Source organism: Excalfactoria chinensis, chromosome 2 (genome assembly GCF_039878825.1).
Source record: "Excalfactoria chinensis isolate bCotChi1 chromosome 2, bCotChi1.hap2, whole genome shotgun sequence".
Lineage (NCBI taxonomy): Eukaryota > Metazoa > Chordata > Aves > Galliformes > Phasianidae > Excalfactoria > Excalfactoria chinensis.
In genome coordinates this window covers 13,887,649-13,906,790 of record NC_092826.1, presented here as the reverse complement: position 1 = coordinate 13,906,790, position 19,142 = coordinate 13,887,649, and the positions used below count along the sequence as shown (strand labels likewise).

General features: G+C 39.7%; 1 protein-coding gene across 1 annotated transcript in view; it reads right to left on the bottom strand.

Moving 5' to 3' along the window:
* Positions 1-19,142, bottom strand: part of EIF3H (eukaryotic translation initiation factor 3 subunit H) — an 81,392-nt gene that overhangs the window by 40,309 nt on the left and 21,941 nt on the right. Inside the window, exon 2 of the mRNA XM_072328513.1 lies at positions 18,985-19,141. Within this exon, the coding sequence (XP_072184614.1) occupies positions 18,985-19,141 (157 nt within the window). The remainder of the gene's footprint in view (positions 1-18,984; position 19,142) is intronic.

Below are 19,142 nucleotides of genomic sequence, written 5' to 3'. Positions count from 1 at the left end.
ACTGCAAGGAACAGTGCAATCACCAGACATGATTCATTATTTTCATAAAATTTATGTTTTATTTAAAATAACTGAAAATCTGATCCTCCCCTTTCTCCTCAAGCAAAACTGGAATTGACTTGTACAAATTATAGGGGGAAAAAGCACCTTAGAAGTCATTAATTAATAAACAAATTGGAAAGTATTCATATAGATTTTACTTTTTCCCCCTTTAGCACCACTTTAAGAACTACAAGCTTTATTCATTCTGGACTGACCTGCAAATCATCTTACTCTACCTGCTTAGAATATTGTCCACTGTATTCTAATGGCTGGTAAGGATGATCCTCTCCAATAACAAGTTACACAACCTATTGCCAGCCAGCTGTTTTTCTTTCATTTACAGCTTTCTTGAAGGCATTGATAGCAATTCAATTTATTTTCTTCTTACTTTTAAGTTTTCATATCAAATCACAATACTCCTACCAAAAAGAAACAGCAGACTGGCCAAAATTCGAATAATGCGATGCTCAGATGTGTTCAGGTCTCAGTCTCCAGTTGGTGTTATAATGACATGGCTAAGTACTGCAGACAAAACTTTGTAGATATTGTATGTGTGTTGGGGAGGTGGGGGCAGTACTTACTTGCAACATCTTCATATGAATTACCTGTTAAGATAAAATCTGTCCCAAAACAACAGAACATGGAGTGCCAAAAAATACATACCACCATCTGAAGGCACCTCAGCCAGATTCATCTAGTCATTAAATTCATACGTATCCTGATGTGACAAAACTTTGTATAAACTGCTCTCCAGCCTAAGAAAATAATCTAGTTTTGTTGAGTAGAAGGAAACATCTTTCTTAGTACAGAGACAAATCGCCTTTGTTACCCACTGTACAGAGCACAGAAAACATTTTCTTTCATGGAAAATACATTTAAGGTACAGTAGTACACTGTCTTCCATGCTGGAACATACAATGATAAAGCATTATTAGAAAGTTAAAAAAAAATCATACAAGGTATATTCTTCAGAAAGGAAGGAGGAAGATGCTTTAGCTTTTCATGTGAAGAAATCTTATTGCTCAAGAAATAATGTGCCTCACAGCTCTTGCCTTCTTTACTGGAAAAGCGTGATGTGAAAGACATGGTTTCGCATGAAGAGGGATTAATCTATGAAAATCTGAAAAGAAATTCTTCAAAGGAAGATGCAAACCGAAAACAGAAAATATTATTAAAAAATGAAATGACCGAATGTACTGGAGCAAATGTCAACATTTTGATTTTGTAGTGTTTACGTAACTGAGGAATTGAAAAATCAGATTAGGTGACATGAGGCAAAAGATTACCATCATCTTCTCACCCGAAGCACAGACCATTACCAATTTATGGTGCAATGCACTCACTGCGCTCAGATGTTCAGCAATTGGGAACCACAGAGAAGCCTGTATGAAACACCATATCTGCACTTTTGGCATGACTAAAGGCACACACATATTAGGTTTCTGTATGAAAGTTCTCTCTTTACTTAGGTTAGCAGCAGGAGTTATTTTAAAGAATTACACATTTCCCTCAGTGTCAAAAACTTGAAGGTCCGCAGGGTCCCTTGCGGAGGTAAAATAATCACTTACCACACAGTTCATCAAATTTCACAAATGCTGGTTTTATGCGCTGAATTAAATCCTTCGATTTTTACAGTCTTGGAAATCAACTTACCCATTTTTAGCCTTTATCTTTATAAAGAGGGAGACTACGCTCACAGACCGTGCTCAAAAAGACCAATACTTTTGCCTTATAAATTCCACTTCCCATAACTGTTTTCCTCCTGGTAACCCCAAATTACAACACACACCACTGAAAAGACATTATATCTTCCTGTATAACTTCTCCTCTCACTGCTGTGATCTCTCTTTTACAAATAAACCCCTACATTTCTTTCTATTGTCCCTGCTGCTTTGCCTGTTCACTTCCTAATGCAACTCACTGTGTAAACTAAAAGCAGCAAACAACCACCTTCTGCGGACCTCTTCACTGTTATTCCTTCATTTCTTCAGTCAATCCTTCTTTGTCTATTTCTTACTGGGTGCCTGGACTAAGCTATCTAAAGTTTTTTGGTTTCTTTTTTATGCCCCCCAAAGAAGCCTACTACAGACATTCCTTTCCCTAGTTTAAACAGTAGGTAAACACTGCCTCATAGCTCATTTACTATTTAAAATTAATATCCTACCTGGCCTGTTCCAATCCCAGTATATAACTCTTTGGCACATTTCCACCCCTCAGCAGGACGCACTTCATAATACTGTTTGACTGCTATGATATCGATTAATTACTACCTACTTTAAAGACTTCATGATGTAACTTTTATTACATTACATGTCACAAAAACGAATTATTGATAAAAATAAGAACGTTACTTAAAACAGGGATGTTTCTTGAGAAATGAAAATGTATTTATGTATTTTTAAAGAATTAACACTTAATCTTCAAATCGATCTAGAGTCACCATGAGCGCTACTCTGCTTAGGAGTAAAATCTAATTAAGCTGCACTAAGAAGAATCATTTCAGTCTAAAAAAAAAATAGAAAAACTATCCCTCATACACATTAACTTCTGAAAGCCTCATTTCCATTCCAGAGCCAGAAGAAACAGGTATTCCGGATTGGCCAGCTGTGTTATTCTCCGTAAAGGCAACAATTACCTCCAGAAGTTAAGTGTTACTGGGCGTTATGATGATTTCATAAACCCTTTTGTAGAAGATAAAAAGCAAATGATGCTGTTCTTCAAATGAGCCCCCCAAGCTTTTAATGCTCTCAATATTTCCGGGTTTCTTTTCCTGTTACAAACAATTGCCTAAAGGATTTAGGCGGCCCTATGACTTAGCACGACACTGATTCAAAAGAAGAGAACAACATATTCTTGTGCCAGATTCCAAATAAACTTGATGTCCAGGCCAGGAACAAAGAACCACCATGATCTCAGATAACAATTTAGTAAAATTTGTGGCATCTGAAGTAGCAATCTTTAACTCAGCACGATACTCACGGGCATCAAATTTAATAAAATGACCCCAATAAAAGTTAATCAGAAGTGTTTAAATGTATTGGCAATAAAACAAATTTTATGGCCAGTAGAGTCAGTTATCTTCTGTGTGACAAATTAACTGAGCACTGAAAATGGAGCAATGCATCAGTACCATTCCAGCAGTGAAAAATGCATGATATGAGGAAAGAAAACCCAAGTGTAAGTAGCACGGATAAAAATCCCTCGTCCCACGCATTTTGTACTACACAGAATAGAAGAAATAAACAATTGCAGTTTTCTTCAGATGAAGACAACAAGAACTTTACTGAGGTTACACCAACAGGTGCTTCAATAATGCTTGCTCTTTAATTACATCCTGAAAGCAGAAGTACCACCATGAAACACTGGAAGAAAATAGCTATGATCAAAAGGTTTGCAGGTATAATTACAAGGCAAGGGATTAACTCCGCTCAGTTATCACTCACGCAAATTTGAAAGTGTACCAGTACAAACCTCTGGAATGTGTACCACACCTAATGTGACCCTAATTAGCTGACTTGGAGGCACGATAAGCTAGGGTGAGCTGGTTGGTATGACCTGTATGCAATACATTACAGTGTGTGAAAGTAGCATTTTCAATAACCGTGCCAGGGTTTGCATCTAGCATAAAACTACTCAGCTTGATTTTCAACTCGTGTTTCTTGTGAGTTTCCTCCCTGGAAACAACACATTACCGTTCCAATCACAACAGTCATCTTGTTGCCATATAATCTTTGCCTCCAGTAACAAAGACAAGCTTTGTAAATCTTCTTTTAAAAAAGGTTAACAATTGCTCTTATTTTAAGGTGCAAGTGCTATGTAACTTGGTTTAAACAGATGCAGACCAGAAAAGCAGAGCAACTAAATAGTAAGTCTGGGATAAAAATACACATAAATCACACCAAAAAAACTTTGTCTATCTTGAATATTGGACCTTCCGCTTCTGCCTTACAGCATGAGCTGCACTGTTGAATATTAAGAAGCCAAAGAAAAACTACCTTCTCCTGCGAGGCAAAAGCAGCTGAACAGAATGATTAAAACCAATTATCAGTCTTGGCAAGTCCACCATTATTTTAAAGGCAAGTCCTGTTTACTTTTTTCTTCTCCAACGCTGAGGCAAAAAAAAAAAGTGTGTTTTGCTTACTGAGCAAATGGCTCATACCAGCTTCCTTTCAGCACTTCTCACTCTCCAGTGTCTCAGAAATAGAAGAAAATCATTACTGGCAAAAACCAGTCTGTGTATTAAGGAAATTACACTTGGCGGGGGGGGGGCAGAAGAGTGAGTCCAGTTTTTACCCGTGTGTACTTCAAACCAAAATATAAGTTGTCGCAGTTCCAAACATTCTGAAGCACTTTTCTATCTTAAGAATTACTACTCTCAGTTGCATTTCTAAAGATAGCACCTTATACATACTATAAAGGATGCAGCCTGTAGCACAGTCCCCATACACGATAGGTTTAATTTTCATATTCCAGCACCTCTTCAGATGAATACCCCACTCCATATATCCTTTCCTGGTGCACAGTAACGTCTACTCACTCCTGTCTTTATAATCAGTATAGATACAGAAGAATTCTATACAAACGTGGTTAGAACAATTAAAAAGATAGCTCTGATTGTTTTATTCTTAATGTGAAAAAGGCTGAGCAGGAATTTACTAACTGCAAAAGTTTTCTTTGGACCACAGAGGTGTACTCATATGCTGAAGTAGCACTGCCGTGATTTAATGTGTATAAGGTCTAGCAGAGACAAAGCCATGGCTTCCCATCAGCAGCACCTCACACTGCCAGACCTCCAGCACCAGGAGTAAGAGAAATCAGGCACAACAGCACTGCTTCATCATTTCTCAATGCGGCAAAAACAATGGAGAGAAGCCATACAATAATCTGAGATACCTGTGCATTTAGAAGTAGAGAAATAAGTCCAAAAATTCAAAATATTTTCATGTCAGAACGCCACTCTCCAGCATCTAAAGCAGATGGACAAGTTACAGTGCTTTAAACTCACACCTAAAGGAGCACTTGGTTTCCCTTTCCAACATTTCCCTTCATCTGCCACCTGGAAGACCACAGTTCAAAGGACCAGGGGGGAAAAGGCACAGACAAGGAACCCACAGAACTGAAGAGATGGAGGAATAAGAAAGAGCAGGGGTAAGTTCCTGCCTTTTGTTTAGGGAAATTAGATGCTGTGATGTTAGGCATCCCAAAATTACCAAGAGAAGAACTTCCCACATTTCTCCCACAACTACCCAGGCATCCCAAAGAAGTTACTTAAAAATCTTCTATGCATCAGTTTCTTTAACTGTAAACTAGTGATAGTTTACCTCACAGAGAGGTTATGAGGCAATTAACTGATCATAAAGTGTGCCAAGATCCTCAAGTGAAAGGTGCTATGCAAGTGCAGGGTATTAATCTCACACTCCAGGTACAAATCATTCTCTTATCCCACCTTATACCTAGCGCTGGCAGCTTTACAACCATTTAAACTCCCTACTACACCGGTTGGCGAGGTGCCCTGCAGCAGACATCTTAGACACAGTGCACTTTTGTGGTTCAGCTACCTACACCTTCCTGCATAAAGGAGGGCATTTGGTTCAAGCGATGTGCAGCTTCAGGTTGTATGCGCAAACACGCAGCCTGCGAGCTTCATACAGACATCAGGTTTTTGGCAGCAGTACCAGGAGATCTATGAAACTTCTGTCAGCTGCGTGTAATGGATATGCTGCCAGATACCATCTAACTTGCATAAAAGCTGCAGCTTAGGGGGAGCAAAAGGATCACTAGCCATCTTTGTAAGTGTAGCTTTTAATTGCATACTTTTAAAACTGTCCATTGGGTCTATAACCAGTTTTAACACTTAGACTTCATTCATCGTGATGTTTTTTAAACAGCGTATTAGCTGAGGACTTCCTTCTAAATTAATGAAAATCTTAAGTTGGGAACAGGGAAAAAGATTAATCTGTTACCAAGAGCAAGTAGGATGAGAAGACAGATCTATGAGAAGAGAGATCTAAGCATCTTTTTTTTTTTTTTTTTTAATGTATAAATTAAAGTGCCTTTTTAAATACATGAAGGGAAAGCAAAGAAAGCCCACCAGGAGCATGTTTGCATCACAGAGCACATGCAGGGAGCCTCATGCCGGACCAGAACGCCTACTACTTTAAGTCAAAGCCATGCAGCTTCACTTGTTTGTTACAGCAGCTCGTAAGGGACACAGCTGCAGCATGCAACACCAAGACATGCTATGGATGCCCATGCTACCCCCAGATGCAGCCTGGTGCACCATGTGAACTCCTTCATTTGCTCACAGCAAGTCTGAGACATTACGATGCTCTCCACGGCGCAAAGCAGATGTGTCCCAGCTGAAAGTCATCTGCCATCCACTTTCAGAGTACAAGTTTTGTTCAACAGGTGTTTTGTGCTGAGGTGGGCAAGCTGAATATCTTCCCCATACCAATGTCTGATTTGAGTCATGTCTTGGGTTTTTTGTACTGGGTCAGATTGAAACTGTAGTGAAAAGGAATGCTAACAGAAAGAAGTGGACAACTCTCTACTTCAAGTTGTGATCAAAGCACCAAGTAGCCTAATAAAATCCAGGTGGCTCCAGCCTACCATCCACCATACTCATTACTTCAACCGGTCCATTTATTTGATTTCCAGGTGTCAACAAAAGGAGGCTTGCTGCCAATTCCTTCATTTCTGGCTCTGCTGAAGTATCTGGTGTCTTTTGATAAGAAGGTCTTATTAAATTAAAAAAATACTTTTTAAAACAAGTCAGGCCTTTTCCACAGTTGGCAAAACCACAGAAACCAGCGTGGTTTTGTATTATTCACCATCTACATACGACTAAGCTAATTACAAGAAGCACCAAATGACTCATGTTTGCCATAGTTGTGTTGTTTTTTTTTTATCGAGTTTGTCCTGCAAAGCACAAAAAAATTTAAAGGGCAACTTTAAGAGAATTTATTTGCAAGTTTGAATTTAAAAGAGTCAACACTTACAAGTTCTCAAAGTTTTTACTTTTCAAAGAAATATAAAAACACACAGAGAAAAGGATTTTAACTTTGCTCTTTATGCATCCAAATACATCAATATTTTCACTTGGAACAATACTGTAAGAGAAGAAGTGGGATGATTTAGTCCAATGGAGCAGCGTAAGTAACAGGAACCCCTTTCTCAAATGCCACTTTGAAAAGTGAAAGAAAATGCTCAAAATTCTACATTTGAGAATAGAAGAACTTTTTGCTTTTAATTCTACATAATCGTATCAAAGTAGAATCTTAGTAAGAACTCCCTCACCCCTCACCCTGCAATTCATTATTGCAATTAGCGTAGTGCTTTACACCCCTTCTGTGCCATTTCAGTCTTTGACCCACTATCTTAATTCCATTTCAAACAACGTAGCAGGTAACTTTTTTGCAAAAGAGATCAGCCTTAGAAGTCTCACATTTTCTAAGTCTTCTGTCCTTTTAGCATTCTAAACACCCCATTTACCCATCAATAGAACTGAGATCTCATTTTAACAAATAGCCAGGTACAGAAAGGCCAACACTCCTCATGGAGACCAGGCCATCTCAACTGGTATGGGTTTCTTCAACAGTTTGAACATGTGTTTGTACAATGGACACCCAGAGCCAGCTGATGCCTCCAGGCACAGCAAGACATAAATCACAGCCTGATTCCCAGCTGGACAGCTGCACAGCTTTCAGAATGGCAGCATTAACCTTGCTCCAGTTTACATCTGAATGCATCTCCTCACTCGCACTCCTCAGCACTTCTCTTACCTTCAGCAGTCAATGCCTACCAAAAAACCATCATACATGTCCCCCAAGTCTAGTTTCTGTAAGTCCATCAACCCCTAAATGAACCTGAGCCATCATCTTTCATCTGGTTTTCCATCACAGCGTACCACCGAATTATTTTACAGAACACTGTATTCTCCTTACAAGCAATAAATCTATAGAAAAAAATAACAGAAAAAAAACCCAGAAAATATATTCATACACACACACACTTTGAGGGAGGCCTTTCAGCCTTATTTTGTTTATAAATTATTCTTTCGGTTCCTGAGGAGAACTGTGGCACTTGGTCTGGCTCCTGAATACTTGGTGCTGCGACCGTGTCTTCCTTGCACATGATGGAAGCAGTGTAACCAGACTGCAACGCATCAAGCCTAGAAAATCATTCCCATTACGATGACAGAAGAAAAAACAAATGAAATCTTGCCCTTGTAGCTTTCATTACTCCGCGCAGAACTGAGGAATATGTTTTTCCAGCTAGGGGAAACACTTGGCTCTGAGGACGAAGGCCTTCAGAATTTTATGAGCAAAGATCTCCATTTTTAAGAGTCCTTGTTGTTTCACTGTACGAGGAAGGCTTACGAGCCTCTGTGTGTACCAGGAGTGGCACCCAGTGTCCAAACTGCATCCTTACAACATCATCTTCGATTTCCTTTTCCAACCATCTTCCCTCACTCCTTTCTCCCCGACTGCAGCCACAGAAAATCAGCAGCTCTGTGAAACGCACGGCGTTCACCATCAAGCTCACCAAGTAAAGCAGCCTGCACGAAGCTTTTGCCAAACTGTTTTTAATCAAGACTGCGGAGATGAATCAAATTTTAAACTATTTAATATAGAGAACAACTATCAAGACTGGTAAAATTATTTAATTAAGCTACGCAGCAACAGATTTGAACTCCGAATAAAATTAACATTTGCATATACCACGGCCTTTCAAGTGCACTCAACAACTGACTTAACAGCCACAAGCTGATTCATTCCTGGTCGCTGTTAGTGCTTTAATAGCTCCAACCAATTTTATTAAATATGGCTTGTTAAGGCAGAACTAAAAAAATCACCCAAGGAACTGCAAAAAATATATATATTTTCACGTCTTGTAGCTATGTGGGATTTTTAAAGACAACCTGTTGTGCTTGGCTACAACCACTGACTAAAAATGAGCGTGACAAATCCAGCAAATAAAGTCCTTTTGTTTCCTCCCAAATCGATCAGAGGGTTTAGGTTTAGGTTTAAAAAGAGACTCAACACCTGGATCTGGCCATTAAGAAAAGCTTTCCCCCAACCTGCTGTGATAGCCCTGATTTCTACTGTTGTTCCCTCACCAACACAAAACAGTTGAGAGTTAGAGATGCTGGATTAGGATAAAACATTTATCTCTAAGAATGATTATCCTAAAGCGTTAAACAGCTGTCGCTTTATCAGCAGGTAAGATCGCAGTATATAAATCACTAAAAAGTCAAGATTTTTTGCACAAAACATAAAGGAAAAACCCATTTCCAGCTACGTGTGGAAGTTTAATTGCAAGTACCATTCAGGAATCCTGCCAGACTTCAGCCGGTCAGTTTCTCTCTGTCACTAACATTAAATCCTAAAACAAACAAGTGTGCCACCACCTCTCCTCCCAAGCAAGGAAGCTCAGCACTGCCCATCTCACTACCTGCCCTGCTTGTGCAAGTTGGAGGCACATTTACCAGCACCTCGTCGGAACCCCAACGCCTTGCAGCTGAGTGCAATTCTGAGCTCATGTGAACTAAGATTAGATCTCAGTTATAGTGCAAATGTATCCAAACCAGCTTTTCCCTCTAAGCCAAAAGGCATTAAATTGGCACGATTTAACAGTTTAATCAAGACCTCCAAAATCCCGGAGTTCAGTGTCTGTTCTGCCTCCCAAACTTACCCGTCTAATTTCTCTCCAGTTTGAATGTTATATCTCAGAGCTTTTATGCCGCACAGATGATTTATTTATATACACACACTGAAGAGAGCATTCAAATCTGCTGCATTATTTCCACGTCAAGATTTATTTTGTTCTAAGAAGACTTCCACTTGCAAAACCACGCACACATTGCACAGCAAATATATCTATCTCTGTCAGGTGCCTAATATGGCCAGGGAAACCATTTTGATTATTCTGGGCCCGTTTACGCATTGTCCTACAAAACAATAAGATAGAGCAGCAAGAAACTAGCAATTAAGAGAGTCTGAATGCACATCGGGAATCACTAAAATCCACACTGGCCAAGTCAGGAACAATATGACTGATGAATAGGCCATATTATATTAGGATTGTTAGCAAGTATTAAAAAATTATCCTTCGCAGATGTCCTTTATGACCTAAATATATTGCACAAAAACATGCCTTTTTTCACCCCCCCCCCCGAAAGTTTTCAGAAATCTTTTCATTTCTGTTATTGAATAAAGCTCCACAGTGCCGCATGTTGGCTATAAATATCTGCCTCGAGGATTTATCATACCAAACCTACAAGGAAAAAAAAAAGTATGAATATTTTACTAGAGAATCAACAATCTCTTTTAATGTGTATTTTTCTACTGCATTAATTTATGCTGAACCCAAGCATATAATTCAATAAAGGAAATCAAACTGTGTGTTCAGCAAACAGTGAAACAAAAAAAGCTGCGTACTACAGAAACTTCTCAACCAATACACCACAAACCAAAATAAAGCAAACATCCTTTAGTTAGATGGCTAAGAACAACCCTACCTCCCATAAATACATTGCGTGGATAAGGCTGATGAGAAATTAAAAGCATTTAAATTGATATAAACTACTCCTTCTGCAGCTGTGCACACCTGGACCATCCTCGGCACAGTTTGAAACAGGCTTGTACTTCCTTAGTTCTGCCATTATTAAGATTCTATACGCTGCATCTCAGCTCTACTGAAGATTTTTCTCCTTTCTATCAAAGATGAATATTTCTCTAAAAAAATCATTTAAGTTGAGCAAGCTTTGTGAATTGATTGCTCATCCCTTCAGCTCCACTGCTTCAGTAGGTTTGCTGTTAGCAAAAATGGATTTCAACCACCTCTATTGCTTAAGATTCAGTACCGAACCCTGGGCCAGTAACATAGCTCAGTCCATTAACAAAATAAACACTGTACACTAATACGACACGACTTGGGTTTAATGCCTTTTATACCTTGACAACATACAAATTTCTTCTAGAATAGAAGAGCACTACTTAACTTCTCCAGGTTATGCAGTTGTGAGAAAACCATAACATTACTAAGCAAGAAACAAATCATCCGATGCCATTTCCTGCTCACTAAAACATCCCAAATGATCTTTAAAAAGCTGTGATAATTGTGTCGCACTGTAAGATAAAATGTATATTCCTCGGAATATTAAAGCTCACGTAAGAAGCTGTTAGTCTAACAGCCCCCCACCTGCAGGGCTACATGTCGTTTCCATGCACACGTCCTACAGCTGCTCCCAGCCTTTACCATTTGGAGCAACTGTCAGACTATAAAAATCTGTTCCATGACCTACATGCAACTCTTGCAAAAAAAAATCTGCTGTTCAATGTTCTTAATTTTTTAAAACTATGCCCAAGACAATACATTTGCGTTCACTACAAAGCAGCAACAGTGTTTTAAGTGACATCTTAAGCAGTGCTGTCTGGTCACTGCTTTCTGTCACACAAAATATATGGGAGAGGGGAGATCATACAAACAAAAAAAAAAAAAAAAAAAAAAAGATTGATTTTTTTTTTTATTTACCACTACTTTTCATTTCAACCCATTCTTAACACTTTTACTCTGATTTATTGCTCTGAGTTGTTGTTCAGCAGAGCTATCTCCGTTCCCTTTACTCTCCCTCTTGGAATAAGACCCCAGAACATGGGGTTTACACAGTTTGCTGTACTTTCCTTCAGCTCCCTCAAGTTTATTGCAGCATTCTTCAGGGAAGGAAACGGCTAAATACTTGCATTAGCAGAAAAGGAAAGGGGAGGGGGAGAATGGAAACAAGTAAGAAGGTGTTAAAAGATCATTCTCCTTCTTTTGGTGCAGACACATTAGAAGTGTTACCAAAAGAACAAATGAGCTGAGAGTCATAGCTAGCTGAAGGCATGGGGGAACACAGGGACCACAAAAGATACAAAAATAATAAGAAAAAGAAAAATCAAATAAAAAAGAAAAATCAGTCTCTTAAGCAAGGACATGCAGGATACCACAACAAAACACACACAAAGTAGAGATAGTGATCCAAACAGAATGGAAATTTCCATTGCTGCAGCACGTTGTCTAGGACTGAAGACTCATCATGAAAGATGAAAAAGCAAGTTTTATTGCAGTGGACACCACTGTCTTCACGTGGTCAGGGTTTCCTTCTGAAAGCAGCTCATCTGCCAGGCACAGAGATAGCCTAAAGCTTGTTAGTGCTCGCCTAACTTTTGGGCACCCCAGAAGGCACCTACCTCAGTGTGACAGCTGAGCACAGGCCTGTCTACCAGGATGCCTATTGTATGTTACAGCATTAGCCTGAAGAAAAACTGTTTTCTTAAAAAACAAATGGCTGTATCCAGATTGTGGTATAGAAAGACTCAAATGCTCAGTAAAAGATAGAGCACATCTGCAAGAGAGGCAGCACATCTCACTGTTGCCATATGTTCTCACTAACATCTTTTCATAACTGAATCTACTGAAACTGTACTAAAACAGCTGTAAGGTTTACTTGGCACTCTGCATTCGGTACAAACGAGCACATTAGATATTGCTTACCACAGGTTAGTGATAAAATATAAACAGGAGATCATTTCTGTGTGATTTTAAGTGTGGAAGAATATACAGTATTTCCACATTAAGCTTCCATATCCCCAAAACAGAACAAACGCTAATAAGGTGAATTTGTAATAAGCAAATAACCTCAAGATTCTGTGTAACTCGCCAAAAAAGAACTCTGAAAATCCTTTAGAGTACTCAGGGAAAAAAACAAACTGTAATTGTTTTTCATCTCTAATAAGCATTAAGCCTAAGACTTCTTATTTACAAATGACTATCATAAAATTCATATGTGAAAACAAGGAACATATTAAAATCTGAATATGCTCTGTGTATTTCTTATTCTCCTCTGTACACTTCAAGTCAGAGTTCAACCCATTGCATTTGCAAGAAACAAAATCGCAGCGTTGTCTGTAGTTTTTTATTTAACCTGAAGAAAATAAAGAAACTGAGCCTTCATATTACTGATTACATAAAAAATAATGTGCTTCTGCAAGCGTTATAGAATAGGAAATACCCATCTAGCAAGCTGAACAATTGTATATCATGGTTATAAATGAGGAATAGAGTTGAGATGGAAAACAAACCGTGAAGGAAAAATCTTCTGGCTTCAGGTTCAGCTCTTGCACGCAGTGAGTACCTGAATGTCAGGGCAGCACGATGCAGTGCACAGCCCACTGCATGCAGCCACGCTACCTGCACAGCTGCTCCCTGCAACCGAGAACCCTCTCCCACCTCCTCTTTAGGTCTATTAAATGAAGTACAGTTTTCGGTAAATTTCAGCATAACTAGGAGAAAAAGTTTATTAGATATGGTAATAACATCCACTGCATGGGTGGCTTATAGAAATCAAACAAACGGACCGAATTACTGGAATCTGGGCAGACGTAAGCATTTCATCTTTAAAATTACTCAAAGAAAAATGTCACAAAGAACATTTTATTTGAGTAAGATAAAAGGCGTTCCAGCATTCTTGTGTTTGATGCAAATTGCCCCGTCTCCTGCAGCACATCTTAACAGATGCGGATTTAAATACAATTTTAATACGTCTGTGCTTAAAAGAGCACAAAGATTTCTCTGTTTTGATTCAAATTGAGACGCTGAACAAAAGGATTTATCTACCCCTGCAAAGTACTATTTCTACAGCAAGAAGGAATCCACTTCAGAATCCAGAAACGCTACAAGTAAAGGTATTTAGTAACAAGATAGTAACAAGAAAAGGAGCAGAATACGCAGTGGTATATATACAGTTGTTAAACTGACACATCCCGCCGTCCGTGTCTCGGCACAAACGCTGCCTCCCCTGTAAGCGACCCGCGTGGGGCTCTGGGACGGGAGAGGAGAGCCAGCAGGCGGCCGCTGCAGCCCCGCTCTGTGGCAGAGCGCACGGAGCTCCGCACCGCCCGGCGGCACACGGACGGACCTCGGCACGGGACGGGCTGCCCCAGCCCCGCGCTGCACCGCTCCGCTCCCGGCCGCCATGCGCGGGCTGACGGCGCCCCCTGGCGGCGCCCCGCGCGGGAGAGCAGCGCCTTTTCCGCTGCGTGAGGGCGGATGGCAGCGCTTGACCTGAGAGAGATGCGGGGCATGGCTGCGCCCTGCTTTCCACACAGGGTTCGAACCCTGCCGTGGAAGACAATAAGACGCTGTTCTTTAAGGACCTATAACTCAAACACAGCAGCTCACACACTTAGCTGCAAGAGATTTAACGTCCAGAACGACTCCTCCAACGGGACAGGAACCTGAACAGAGAACATTCACTTCGGTCTCACTGCAGTAGGCACCAATTCAGGAACGCAAGCCCAGTGTGTTGCTTCTTACATTCGCTTCTCTGAAAGCACACTCCTTCCAGCTGTGCGGAGCCCCCACAGGGCAGGCAGCACTGCAGGGAAGGTTCAGCAGTACCAACTGCTGCTGCCACTGTCTGCTTCAAACCCTGCAAAACCACCACGTGGGACATACGTGTTGCTCCACATGCCCCTGTATTTGAGGCTAAACTGCAGCCACACACATAGCAAACAGTGCCACGTTCTCACTAAAACGCTCACCGTGTTATTTTAACTATTACTGACAGCACGACTAGATGCAGCCTACACACAGTAGACACACAAACGCAACAATCCTTACAGTTCTTTTCTGAGAGCTGACAAACAAAATGAACCGTCAAGCAAGGAAGTAAAATTCACGCTAGTGAAGACATCACCTTTCCATCTGCAGTACTTCACAGGGAACCTGATGAAAACTCCATATAGCTGTAAGAAAACTGTAACATCTTAGAACTTTTTCTTCTTAACATATAATTACGCACTTGTCTCCAAGTTGCTATTGGCACAACTACCGTAGCACTTAATCTATTATCTCAGCTCTGAAAGTAAGGTAGTAAAAAACATCTCAGCTTGAAATAAAGTGTCTCAAAATTCATCGTGAATTTCCAAACGTACATTACGTCATTTTTTCTCTTCTACGTTATTCATTATGAAGCTTTTCTTCCTATTTAAAGGAAATGTATATTCCTTGCATGGAAAGTGAGAGCTAACTGAAGTGAGAAGAACGGAACACAACACGTCCCTTACAGACGCAATTTGTAGTCAAGAATAATGCGTATTCTCTTCCTTAAATATTAATGCCATGCCTTACATCTTCTTTGTAAACGTTAACTGAAAGAAAAACGAAGCGCAGACCAAAGCTTTGAAGCGCCCTAAAGCAAAAGCAATTCTCAGAAAACTAACCTGACAAAACAAAGCCGTGTGCGGGTACCGCCGCGTTTCACAGGAGGGCTTTCACTAAGAAATCCTCAGAGCAGAAACCATTCGATTCAACCCTGCTCAGGGAAAATCTGGAGGACGCCACATGAAAGTATCTCCTCAAACTTAAGAGATCTCTGTTTTGAGAAATCATTTCAATACTTTGGAGCGTTTAAGCACACTGAGAATAAAGAAATAAAGCTATTTGAAAGTAAAAGCCTGAACAGGAGTCTGGAGAGCAGCCCTAAAATCAAAGCCTGAGCTGAGGCATATTTTGCTGAAGACTCAACAACATACACCAGTCCGGCAATTTTCCTCCATTAGTTCACACATCATCAACTAAACTTCACCTACAGCTTTCTAGCACAGATTGCTGGGCTGAAAGTCTCCCTGGAAAATATTGTGCTACAGCAGGCCATTGTAGGTGTTTAAGACTTCCCTGACAGGAAAATCTTACGAAAAAAAAAAGTCATACTTTGTAAAAAGAATCTCAGGAAGATGACACTGCAAGAGAAACTCTCTGAGATGAAAAACACCTGTGGATTCATAAATGTTAGACAACCCTCCCACATTTATAAGAAGAATTATTTGAAGCTCAAAAAAAAAGACGACGTCTCTTTCCTGTAGTTTCTAGAAATAGTCCAAAGAATCACCTCACACCAAAAAAAACAAGCAGTGCCCTTTGTTTTTAAATCGACAACTTTGTTTTTGAAAGAATTACATGGAGGCAAACAGTCCAAATTCACTATTAGTTCAGATATTAGCAATAAAAAGCAAAACGTCACCTTTTTAAATAAAAGCATATTTGTTGTTGCTAACAACACTTAGAAATCCATCTTTATCCGACTGATTCTCAAACATCATTTAAGTACCTATTTCAAGTTTAAGTTAAGGGCATTTTCCTAGCACCCTCAAAAACGTGCTTTGTATCAGATCTCCTCATTTTGAAAACAAATCATTAGCTTTCATGTTTCTTGCCAAGTACTCAACAATTTGTTTGCTGAAACATCACCCTCCTATACATAAACTTCATTCTCTTAACAATAATCGCCTCAAGACCAAAAGGTAAATGAGTGCTTTACACGTGACCCACTCCTAATGTTCCTGCAAGACGATACAGAAGAAATTATTTTTGGTGCATTCATCCAGTTCTCATCATAACAGATGAGGTGTTTGGGAACAGGTAACTGCAGCATCGCTGCTCCCCTCTCAGGAGGAGGTCAGCTGGGGTAATGTGGCCCCTTCAACCTGTGCAGTAGTCCCTGCATTAACACACAATCACGCATGGCCAAAGTCAGCAGGATATTGGCAGACCGAGGCTGGACTCAATGATCTCTAGAGGCCCCCTGCAACCTGCACAATTCTATGATTCTGTGCAATGTACTTTGCAGGCCCAGAAACTTACACAGTCAATACAATCGTTTCTATTCCAGTATCTTAAATAAAGGAAAAGAGAAACATCTGAAGACATACAGAGAAAGCTAGAGGAAAAGCCAATACAACATGATTCAGATCAAAGAGAACGGAGTTCAGTATCCTTCCGGATGATGGAAGTACTGACGCACAGAGATACTTTTTCTTTCCCTCAGTATGAATTTGGGTAGATACATAAAACCAGTGGTACTGATTTATACAAGTCTTGAGAAGAGGAAGGTGCTTGTTCGGTTTGGGTTTTAACATGGTGAATGCTAAGGTTCTAGTAAATAACAATAGATCTCTCCACTTAAATATCTGCATCTAAAAGAAAACATCTTTTGAAAATCTGGCAAAATAGCTGCATAGAGAAGCACCGCTCCAGGGAAAACAAACAAGACATTTGCAAAACATCTTTTTTTTTTCCACGTTGAGGAGATGGAAGACAGTTCTACTCTGAGGGTAAAAAGTAATGTAATACTCAGCTGGCTACCACAAGAGACATTTTGGTTCAGTTTTCACCTTCCCTAGCCTCCACCACATTGGTCAAAAGGCTTAAAAGACTCAAAGTAAAGGTAATGCAGAGTGAACAAGAGCAGCGTGTGAATGGTTTTGCCTGCTTAACTATTTTTCCAAGAAGGCAGAGAACCTCTCTGTGCGTAGTTCAGCATGGGAAAGGTTCACTGATGCGGTTACCAATTCCCTACTGCTGTTAGGCACATATCAGTTACACTAATACACGTGCCACCTATGCTGGTTCGAGTTTGTTCTTCCCTCTGTAGCCCTGGAACAGAAGGTTGACAAGCTAAGGCATCCTGGTAAGGGAAGCTCCACAAGCATTGCCTTTTGCACCTTACTTGATACCAGGATAAGTGCCTGCTTGCTGAGAAGAAAAGAAGAAAAACTGACAAGAGTTCTTGGAATGAAGTTTCTTACAAGCGGGAACAGCTGAACCTTGCAATAAGATCACAGACTTACAGCTTCAATGCAGTCGTCATAGTGAGATAAATCCATCTCAGAAGCTAAGAATGTTATTTCACTGCTTGCTTGTCTATTGGCTACACAGAAAAAAAACTCAGCCTCTTTGTACAGCAAAAACTGAAGCACAGGCTCCAATTAAAAATTTAGCTTACTCTAATCCTTTGAAGAGCTACAGAAGAGAAATAATATTTAAAACATATCTGAGGCTTTCACAAAATATAGCTCTGACTCTGGTACCATATTACTGTAGGACAATTAACATTCCCTTGTTTCGCTGTTCTTAAAATCGTGAATGGTATGATACCACAACAAAAGCAATAAACAGCTAAGAAACCTTACCAAGCTGCACAGGCTTAAAACAATCTCTGTTTTAAAGGCAGTTCAAGGTTCTTTTGTAATAAGATATTAATTTAATAATATCTAATCTTATTATAAAGAAAAATGAGTTTACGCTTAAACATTACTTAATCTTGCTCAAACTGAATTAGCAAAATTAGATAGAATCAAGCTTCCAACCACAACTCCTTTGATTATATTGCCTCTTCAGTTACTCTTAAAGTCAAATTGTTCGTCTCTAAAACCTAACAAAGGAGCCTTTCTACCAGCATCTCTAGATGTATACATACACACAGTACAGAGATCAGAATTGTCAACCTTTATGATTCGTTTTACAGATTTTATAATTCTGTGTCAACTATGATAACTAATATTAACAATAAAATAAATAAATAACAAATAAAACCTGCTATGCCAGCAAGGAAGCACCGAGACAGACGTAAACATCTGATGCTACTTGTAGCTTAGCTGGAGTAGCAAAAAAAATCATGCAGATTCCAGGTTAACCAGTGGTTCTTAAACTTCCAAAGCTTTGCCGTCTAGGCTTTCGGTAAGCACTTAGCACATATAAAGAAATCCACAGGGAGGCAATCTGCATGCTTGACTACATACATATATACACATGTATATACAAATTTTAGTCTTTTTGTGAAATGGCTACACAAATTATATACTGGAAATGGATGTAATTTTCAGTGAGACAGTCTTACTCTACACTGTGCATACATACATTATAGTATTTATCTCTGTAACTTTCCGTATGCTGCAGCTGGATATGCAAGATGTCATTTTAAGTTGAGCAGTTGTGCCTCAAATCAAAACAAAAGCATTCTCCGATCACACAGAAGCTACCAGTTGTGGTGAAAAAATCCCTTTTTGCACATATGGATGTTTTTTTAATCGCAAGTTTTGCAAAAATTGTAGCCATTACCTTCATCAAAGTCTGCATCATCTTCTGTATGCTGAGGGAAGGGGAAACAATTTGTTATTTCAAGTCTGTCATCCACCACAAGACCCAGCAGCACTCCTTGGACCACTTCATTCCCCTGTCCTTCTTCTTGGTAATGTTTGATGATCTTTAACACAACC